A 10,605-nucleotide genomic window follows, 5' to 3' on the forward strand; every position below is an offset into this window, starting at 1 on the left:
AATATGCAAATCATATTTATTTTCCTAAATGGCCTTAGCCAATCATTATTACCACTGCTCCCAAAATTTTGTAAGTGCCTCCATCCACTGTAGGAACATCCCTGATATGAAGCTCACATGTACCACATGCCTGGTCAATTTTTAAGTATTTTATATTCTTTGGTGGGAAAGAATACATAAATAAAATGGAAAAGCAAGAACCTATCCAGCCAAAGCACAGACATCTACTCATGAACAAAGTCTCCCTGGGTTAAGCTGAAGCTGGTCTAAGAACTCGGATTCTAAGGAAGTGGATTTTCTTTCATCCTGAGCAAAGGGTTTCCATGCATCCAATTTTGTCTTAAAGCAGAGCAGCCCAACGTAGACAAAGCAGGCAATAAAGCCGAGTGAAGACGTCTGGGACAGTATCATCTCATCAGTACACAGGGCCAGAAGGACGATGGCCTGAGGATGGAAGGACTTTGGTTTTTTTCCACCACATAACTCCCACTCACTTTTCTGGAGGAATGAGCTTTGTGCCCTGCGGATACCTGCCTCTTTTTCTCCGCCTTAACTCCTCCCACACTTCCTTCCTTCCATCTTGTACTACCCTTCCCGCTTCCAAAATTTATCCTCCAAAATGCCAGTGTTTCAGGTAAGAATTAAGGGTTGGTAGGGAACGGGGGTGGGTGTGGGGGTAGAATTTTGAGTTGTTCCCATCATTCTGACATTTTTATTCATTGTTGTGGATATCTTCAGATTTTATCCATTTTCCCACTGAAGTCCCAGCTTCTACCTGAGTTTCTCTTCTCAAAAGGTTGCCATGCATTTGCATTCAAATTATCTACACCTTAGCAAAATGTTCATCTTTTATAGTGACCCTCTTGTCCTTGGCCTTCATACTAAATGCAGGTGAGGATTAAAATTCACCTCTTTCCGCCACTGCTTTCTTTAATGAGAAAAACAAAATTGGGTTTGAAGTAGATTAAACAACCCGTTCGATGTCATTCGAGGTGAAGCTGAAACATGAGGCATTCACTAGAAACAAATACGTGTTTTTCACCATTTAAATGTCCTCAGGGTTTGAATCATTTAGCCTTTGGTGACACGCTGACCCTGTGACTCTGTCCATCAGACTGGATGCTGAATACTCCAAACTTGCTATTATCTCTTGTCTCATTCCCACAATCTATAGCACCACACACCATGTGGGGCCTTTGGAAATATCCAGATTCCTAAACTTTAACGTACTTGAGAATCATCTGGGAGGTTTGCTACAAGATGCCCACTCCCCGGTTCTCCCCCAGAAACCCTCTTTCATTAGTCCTGGGGGCAGGAGGTGGCCACCAGAATCTACTTACTTAACGAGTTCTGTATGTAATGCTGATATGGATGGCCCACAGAAAATACTTGGGAAAATACTGAGTAATGGAGGGAGGCATTTTCTAGTTAGGGGTTCTCTTCACCCACCCTGCATGATCAGTGCCTTAGAAACATTTCATGGGGCCTCCGGGTGGCTCAGTCAGTTGAGCATCTGACTCTTGATATCAGCTCAGGTCATGATCCCAGGGTCATGGGATGGGGCCCTGCATCAGGCTCCATGCTGAGTGTGGAGCCTGCTTAAGATTCTCTCTCTCTCTCTCTCTCTCTGCCCCTCTCCCTCACTTGCTCTCTATTAAAAAAAAAAAGTATTTTGGGGGGGGGGGGCGCCTGGGTGGCTCAGTCGGTTGAGCGTCTGACTTCAGCTCAGGTCATGATCTCACACTCTATGAGTTTGAGCCCTGCATTGGGCTCTGTGCTGACTGCTCAGAGCCTGGAGCCTGTTTCAGATTCTGTGTCTCCCCCTCTCTCTGCCCCTCCCCTGCTCATGCTCTGTCTCAAAAATAAATAAAAACATTTAAAAAAATGTTTAAGTATTTTTTTCAAAAGAAACGTTTCATACTTATGATCGATTTATAAAGAAAACAAACCCAACACAAAGAGAACTCAAGAGCATCAGCTCTTTCCAGGTTTTGAACATTGCTATTATCTTCCTTGCCCCATACTTCATTACACAGGACTTGACGTATTAGATTAATATCATACACATCTATTTATTTCATCCCCATACAAATTCCTTATCAGCACTTCAGAACAGAAGTGAACTAATTTTAGTAAATCACTCACTGTGTGGCTAAACCATAATGTTTGCCTCCCAGTCTGGCTTGAGAACATATGAAGGAGAGTGACAATTAGCAGGTCCAAAGCACATCCAAGGTGAAGCTGAATTTGGGCACCAGTCACATCTACCACTCTGGGGAGGGTGGGGGGGTCATGGCTCAAAAGTGGGGAAATTTCGGGTTGGAAAATTTCCCAAGCAGATGTGATCAGCCACTGTCTCAAATATTAAATCAGCAATATAATTTATAATTGCAGAAAAGTGTACTTGAAGTATACTGAGTTTGACAAATCCTTTGGTTGTGCTTTGTCGTTTGTTAGTATTTCCCGAGCACGTTAATGTAATACATTTCTGTTGGGGGCCCAGAGACACTTGCGCTCAAATCTTTGCTTTGTCGGTGACTCACTGTTGGGACGCCCAAGGCTGTGGGTTCCCATCATTAACCTTTAGATGTCTTCCCCACAGTGGCTCTTGTCCTTGGCACGTTTTTAAATGAAACTGATGTCCATGTGGAGTGGTTGGTTGCAATACAGTTACTAAAAGAAGAGCGTGCAGTTTTGAAAAGCCCATCAAAGTTGCCTCTAGTCTGAAACTTTCTTGGTGTTGTTGACAGACGATTTAAGAGGAAAAATTAACCTACCAGCTCCTAAGCTGCTACCTCTCTAGATGGAGATTCACACACACTGAACTGGCTTCTTCTACAACTGCTTTTTTGTGCACTCTGTCTTTCTCGCTGTCTTAACCAAAAGGAATCCCTACTGCTCTCTTTGGATGTCAGGACCACCTTCATCTAGGGCCCCATGAGTTCTTGTTCCTCTTGCGAGAATGACAATCATCCTTTAAACAACACACCAGAAGATCAAAGATCTGTGTAGCACTCCACTAAAACCAGAGTGTCGACTCCTGGGGGCATGAATCACACTTTTCATAATTCCTACTGACAACATTCCAACTAGACGATTTCGTCCTTGTCATCCTGGTGGATTTGCTGTAGGAGAAGCTCCTGAAAGCAGAACGGATGGGCCACCTGCCATCTGCTCAGTGGAGACAACCCCCATTAAGGGTATTGGGCTTGAATGCATTTGCCTGCAAGATGAGTCTCTCAAAGTGGGATTTCACTAAATCAGCATTAATCCCACTTATGTAATCCGCTACCGGGGCTTTCTGGAAACAGCTCGATTTAGCAAGCTGTTCTGGGATACGGAATGGGACCCCTGTGTGTGGGGGGGGGGATCTACTGGTGTCAGACTCAGCAGTGGCACCTAAGAACCTGTCCCTAATGAACCTTCCACACACTTACTCCTGGGCAGGTTGACAGCTGAGCAGGGTATAGAGGAGATTCACTCGACTACAAGGCACATACTCAAGGCCTACAAGGCACAGAAGTAAAATAAATGAAGAAAGCTGACCTGTTTGGGGCAATAGAAAACTCAGAAGGACAACTCTTATCCAAAAGGATGCCCAGCTATGGAGCTTCATCCAAAGCTCCCAGGCACGGTGACAGCCCTGAGCTGGTATTTCGAAAGAAGTCAGATGTCCGTGTTTTAGGTGAAAGCCACTGCATTTTTCTTAATCAACTTAATGCATGCCTATAGTTGGAAAATCAAAGACTTAAAAACTACAGAGGCAATGAAAAGATTAGTTCCCAGGGGAGAGGAGTGGGAGTTGAACAGGCAGAGCCCAGCGGATTGGCAGGGCAGGGAAGCTACTCTCTATGACATCATAATGGTGGATACATGTCACCACACATTTGTCCAAACCCTTAGAATGCACAACACCAAGAGTGAACCCTAATGTCAACCACGGACTGCAGGTGACTATGACGGGTCCATGCAGGATCATCAGGTGTTACGTATATACCACCTGGTGGGGGACGTAGATTGTGGAGGAATATGTGAGGGTGGAGGGTATGTAGGAAATCTCTGAACCTTCTGCTCAGATTTGCTGTGAACCTAAAACTATTCTAAAAAAATCAAAAGTGGGGTGCCTGCATGGCTCAGTCAGTTGAGCCTCCGACTCTTGATTTCAGCTCATGACATGATCCCAGGGTCGTGGGATGATCGAGCCCCATGTCGGGCTCCACACTGAGCGTGCAGCCTGCTTAAGATCCTCTCTCCCTCTCTCTTTGCCCCTTCCCCACTTGCACACGCTGTCTCTCTCTTTAAAATAAAATCTCTTTTAAAGAATAAAAAATAAATTAAAAAATCAAAAGTAAAGAAAAACTCAAAAAAATCAAAGGCTTATAACAACAGCGGCCCCTGTCGTGGCCCCCCCCAACCACCATTCCCATTCCATGACCACCACTTTTAACTATTTCTTCTGGTAGGTTCTTCCATATTACTGAAAAGTATGCTATTTTCTAGTTTCATTATTTCCTGCATTCACAGAGGTTGAGGATTTTTTTTTTTTTTAGCTCTCACAGCACCCAACCTCTCCCCACATGGCCACATCCTTTTTCAATGACCTCAGTCTCCCCCCATGGCACCCCCAAGCCTCCTCCTGGGCTGGGTTCCCTGTTTTGGGGTTCCATGTTTTTCTCAGTTGTTGTTCTACTGAAGCATATTTCTGGTTGTTTCCTAGAAAGGGTGCTTGAGAGGTAAACTGTTTGAGCCTCACATGCTTGAAATGTCTCTCTTCTATTGTCACACTCAATTGGGAATTTGGCTGGTATAGATTTCTGCCTTGAAAACCATATTCCCTCAGAATTTTGAAGGCATCTCTCCATCATCTTCCCATTTCTAAGACTGTGTCAGATAAATCCGATACTCTCCAATTCACATGCCTTTGGCTGTGTCCTACTTCTCTGTCTCTTCCTGCAAACGTTAGGGTCTTCTCTTCAGGCACGGTGTCCTGACATGTTATGGTGACACAGGCAGATGTTGTTTAGAACACTGGGGCCCAAAACCCCACAATGCCATTTATGAACCATGTGATCCTGGGCACGTAACTTAATAGTGTGTCTCTTAAAACAGGCATGAGTGTCCTTCTTGCAAGGCGGTTGTGCAGATTAATGAGATAATACATCAGAGCCCTCAGAACAGCACTTGGCACATAGTGCAAAATCAATAAATATTGGGTTTTATGACTATGGATAGTATCGTCGTCACTCCTGATTCTGCTTTGGCTTTTTAGTAGAGCGGTTCATGTCCTTCAAATCTGTTTCTTGAGTTCTATCTTCAGTAATTCCCTCCCTCCGTTTTCTCTCTTCTTTTTTCCTGGAATTCCTATGAATCAGATATTGGACTCCTAGAGCCACTCTCTCCTGCCCCCACTCTTACATATTTTCCATTACTTTTTTAAAAATTTTTTTAACATTTATTTTTGAGAGACAGAGTGTGAGTGGAGGAGGGGCAGAGAGGGAGGGAGACAGAATCTGAAGCAGGCTCCAGGCTGTGAGCTGTCAGCGCAGAACCCAATGCAGGGCTCGAACCCACAGACCACAAGATCATGACCTGAGCTGAAGTTGGACACTTAACCAACTGAGCCACCCAGACGCCCCTCCATTACTCTTTTCTTAGTAGTATTTTACCTTGGGAGATATTTCCTGGATTCTTTATTGTCCACTTCCTCTGAGCTCACTGATGGCTACCATATTTTCAGTTTCCAAGAGCTCATTCTATCTCCCTGAGTGTTCCTTTCCCATTAGCCCCTGCTCCTGGTTTCTGGATGCAGTGTGTCTCCGATCTGAGAATAATAAGTAAATTGTGAAATTGTTTGCTGATTCCTACAATCATGTTTCCTTGGGATCTCTTTCTTCTACTTGTTTGCTGGTTTCTCTCACTTTCATGGTGCAGGATTTCTTCCTCAAGTTCTGGTCGTCCTCTGCTGTTTGTTCATATCCAAGAGGAAGGCCTGAAAAGGCTATACCTAAGGCTTGTGATTCTTGACCGGTGGGCTTCAGCCCAGGGGATCAGGGTCTTTTCTCTGGAGCTCTTCCTACACCCCTACAGTAGAATCCTCTAGTGTCCTCTCTGGGGACACAGCCTGGCTGCAATATTCCAGAGAAAGCTCCAGACATAGACTTTCACATAATCCCTGATGGCCAGCTCTGTGCCTCAGCCCTGCTGTCTGCAGCCTAGATATTTTCCATCCCAGCTTCTTTAGAGAATGAATTTCCTAGCTCTCCATGGATCCAACTGCTCTCAGTCAATCCCAATATCCCACCCTGCCCCTCTCAGAGCCTCAGCTCTTCCAGTCCTGAGCATCAAAGGGTCCTTAGGAGCACTTTGGCTATTTCTCTAAGTCACTTTACACCCTCATCCACTTTAAGACTCAGGAAAACAAAATCCTGATCTTTAAAAGTTGGTAACTAACTCAAATTTTATTATATTCTTTGGAAGGTAAGGGGGAAAGAACATGTCAGGAGGTCACAAGCAGCCCCTTGGCCAGTCGTCAACCTGGGACGTCCCCACCCCAGCCCACTGGTAATAAGAATGACCTGACATGTTAAAGACACGGATTCCTAGACTCCATCCCAGAACCACTAATGGTTGGGGCCCAGGAGCCCTCATGTTTAACAAGTTTCCCTGGGAGATTCAGATGCAAGAATCCTGCAGTTTGTCAAATTTGGATGAACACTATGCAGAGGGGTCAAGTCTGGAGGCCCCACCAGAGGCCACAGGGGTCAAGCACAGAGGCCCCACCAGAGGCCAGAGACTGCTCACCTGTATGCACAACTTGGCTTCCCAGTTAGTCACTGCTAGTCTGTGGCCAGTCAGCCATGATGTACTGAGTGTCCACTTGACATTGACCTCACTGGGTGGTTCTCGTGCACTTTATTAACTTTAAGGCCCAGCCCAGGGATGCACTGATTCCACTGGAGCAGCCAGTGGGGGTCTCATCAATGTTCTGCACTAGGAGATATTCTCAGCAGATGCAAAGATAAATGCCATCTTCAATGGTGGTCTCCATATAGGTGAGTGCACCTATGGGCAGGGAGAGCTGGATGGACCTCACCTAGCTACAGGACCACATTGCTCCAATGGCGTATTTTTCAGCTCTGAGAACACAGACTGTCTTCACCATCTCTGTATACTGAGCACTTCACCCTGTGGCCCTTAGTAGGCACCCTATAAATGGTTTCATCGACACATCAATTAATTAAGCTTTGCCAGATACCATTGAAACTGACTGCTCTGCCTTCAGCTTTTCCTGTTGGTGTCATGCCATTAGAAGGTGCCATCTTGGAAAGCCATTTTAGTTCACGGGAAATGTGGCATCAGGTCTTCCAATTACAAAAATGTGCAAGTGTGAGATTATTCAGGCCTTTTATGAGGTGTAAGATAGGATGTTTGATGTCACAACCCCAAGATCAAGAGTCACATGCTCTACCAACTGAGCCAACCAGGCACCCCCTAGTGAATCCTTTGCAATCAAGTGGGTGGAAGATGGGTCCGTGGACGTGTAATGTTTCCCAACATAAGCAAAGGGAGCACACTGCAGATTCCACCGTTATGGCTGAACAGACACCCTTACTTACCCTAGCAGGCCAAGAGGCCACCATTTTCCTCTTTGCCAGTAGGACCAGCCTCCCCTAGCCTGGCACTCAGCAAGCCCAACCCACTGCTTCACAGTCACTTTTCTTGGCATTAAAACTTCTCCTCTTCAAAATTCCTCTACTGAGAATACATTGGGACTGTTTTGGTAAGGCCTCGTACCAGTAACAAAGCACAGCAACTCCATGCAGCCAAAAGTATTTGTTTTGTTTACAATGGCAAAAAAAACTGGAGACCTCCTAAAAGCCCACCCATAAAAACTGGTCCATAAATTATGATTACCCCCCCATGCTATGGAACTCCATGCAGCAGTTAAAACAAACAAGGTAGCTGTTTCTCTCACTTGGATGGGCACCCATGCCTGGTTATTGGGCGAGGGGGGAACCACTATAGAGAATTTATACACAACTTTGTTAAAAAACAAAAATTAAAAGAATATGTACCAATGCATAATAGATGTTTCTATGTGCACAGAAAATGTTCTGGAGGAATACACACTAAACTATGAATAGTGATTATACCTGGAGAATATAATTGACAGGTAGGGGATAATAAAGGAGATTTACAATTTTATTAGAAGGGACTAATTTTACAATTTTTAAAATTCCTAAATCTCCTATTAAAATGCAGATCTCTATGGAAAGGGTCATCCCATGCTGAAGTCCAGTACCTTGACTGGAAACTTGGTGAGCCATGGGAGGGAGCATTTATTATATAATCTGCTAAGAATTAGCCCAAGGGTTTTGACAAGAAAGGGAGTGGTGCAGCCCAGGCAGAATCCACATGGTGAGGGTGCCCTATTCAGGGCAATTCCCCACCGACAGACCAGAGCATCATGTGTCAAACAGCAGGACTGGTGGAGTGTTGCCCAACGGCATTGCCTCTATTCTTGGATGGACAATGACATACCATTGGCCAGTGCCAGTCATCTTGTGTGATGTCTTTGCCAAGATTTTCCTTCCTCAAAGATGTTGCCCATGAACAGAGTGTGAAAAACAATGGACCGAATTTTGGCTGAACTGGCCCGTTACCCATCCCCTGTCTTCCTTTCCATAACGTTCAAATCACATTATAATTTTAAACATCAGAGTCTCTAATCCCTTCTTGGTCAGAAGAATTTAAGCCAGTTACATAGGGGCTGCTTGATACGAGAGGTGATGGTAGTTCCCATTACATAAAGGAATCTTTGCTTTCCCCGTCTTGGGCTCTAACTCCCCTTCTAGTCGACTGAGCTTCTGACACTTGAACACTATATTTAATTAAAATCAACAAAGGCCAGGATAGCCTAAGGTTTTGCTTCTGATCCCAAGCAATCTTGGGACCTTTCTCTGAGACCACTTATTATATTTTAGTGTTGGAATCAGTTGAACGGCGGATTCTAAAGAGAGCCCCTGAATGCATTTGTGCTTTGGGAAAAGGCAGCCTCAGCCATCCTCATCCATCATTGGTAGGTGGAAGGGGAAAATGCGTCAACGTGGCTCGTATCCTTTCAACTGCAATATACCAGCAGAGCGCATAAGGATTCTATAACATGCAGCAACCACTGTGATTTATCCTCATAAGGCAACGTCTGGGCCAAAAGAGAATGTAAATCTCAGAGAAATCACCTTTCTCTCTTGTGAAAGTGGCTGGGGCCATTTGTCCTTCAGGTACCAACCACTAAGGGTCACAGTGCCCTCTGGTGGTGGCTGCTTTTTCCTGCGCTGCGCACTGGCCGACTTCTCTGGTTGGCCCCACCCAAGAACAAGGTAACTCTGATCACTGATGGCACTGGAAAACGGGAGGCCCAGTGGAAGAGTACGTGACATTGAAAGTAAAGCAACCAACATGTCGAAATGGGAATGGTAGGTCCAAGTCTGGCTCCTGGGTGCCATACTGAGTGCTGGCACCTTAGGCGAGTCAATAGGCTCTATAAGTTCTGCTGGCCTCTCCAGATTTGCTGGGAAACTGTTCCCAACACTGCCCAATGGAAGAACACAAACTTGGGGGTCAAAGAAGCTGGGTGTGGGACGCTGCCTGGTCACTTACAGGATGAGGTAACATAGGGCAAGTCATTTAGCTTCTACAGTTTGATCATCAGTTTGCTATCTATGAAATAGGGAGAAGACATCCTGCCTCACGAGGTTAGCGTCCAAGCCAACAAGACAGTATGCATCATGGCTTACGTCACAGTGTGGTCCCACCATGGCAAGTGTTACTAAAGCGTGTTTGTTTTAGGTTCTTCATGCAATCTGATGAGATTGCAGGAGACAAGGGACATCTTTAAGTCACAAATGTTATAAGTTGTGGCCTCTCTTCTCCAAAGATGGAGTCAAAAACTATGAAGAATCTGAGCCGAACAATCACGGATGTTATGCACTTTTCCTTCCTCAGTTTCCCCACTGCTTCTTGTCCCTCAAAACGAGCAGACCTCAGTAAGTCTTTAAAATCTCTCACAAATTACTTCCAAGTCAGAGAGTTCTTAAACAGCCGTACTTGCTCAAGGTGATCCAAAGTCTTTCAAGGAATCGAGATCATCAACAACGTGCCCACCAATTTTATTTTAAATTACAAACAGGTAACTGGCCTCTCTGGCCGCAATATTCTCATCAACTGATCATTATGTAACCTTGCTTTATGTGCGTTTCCGTTTAAAGATACCTATTTTAATATATATATATAGTTAACTCACTAACATTTAACTCCTGGGCAAAGTACTTTATTTCATGCCTGAACAAAACTTACCTAACATACATATTTTTCTCCAAAAAGCACATCACAGCCTACTTGTGCTCGGAAACACAAGACCATACTTTAGCACGACACTTGGGGGCCATTTTAAACAGTGAAACTAACAACAAAGAGCACAAAACTAAAAGAATAGAACTAAATTAATTGCATAGGGGATCCCTGTTTATGGTATAAGCCCCAAAACAAGAAGGCAGAGTGTCACCTTGTCCCGCCTCAGCTGGGAATGTGCACATCGAGCCACTC

General features: G+C 44.8%; 1 protein-coding gene across 4 annotated transcripts in view; it reads right to left on the reverse strand.

Moving 5' to 3' along the window:
• Nucleotides 1-3,793, reverse strand: part of CD2H10orf90 (chromosome D2 C10orf90 homolog) — a 262,252-nt gene extending 258,459 nt beyond the window's left edge. For 3 of the 4 annotated variants that reach the window (XM_047826464.1, XM_047826456.1, XM_047826454.1), the window contains exons 1-2: nucleotides 3,547-3,793; nucleotides 2,582-2,673 (exon numbers count right to left, since the gene is read on the reverse strand). In XM_047826464.1, the coding sequence (XP_047682420.1) occupies nucleotides 2,582-2,673; nucleotides 3,547-3,616 (162 nt within the window). In that variant the 5' untranslated portion in view covers nucleotides 3,617-3,793. Of the gene's footprint in view, nucleotides 1-2,581; nucleotides 2,674-2,777; nucleotides 2,941-3,546 lie in introns of those variants that run through there. The other variant, XM_047826463.1, reaches the window with a different exon arrangement.
• Between the last annotated feature and the right edge of the window lie 6,812 nt (nucleotides 3,794-10,605).

The sequence above is a fragment of the Prionailurus viverrinus genome, chromosome D2 (genome assembly GCF_022837055.1).
Source record: "Prionailurus viverrinus isolate Anna chromosome D2, UM_Priviv_1.0, whole genome shotgun sequence".
NCBI classification, from domain to species: Eukaryota; Metazoa; Chordata; class Mammalia; order Carnivora; family Felidae; genus Prionailurus; species Prionailurus viverrinus.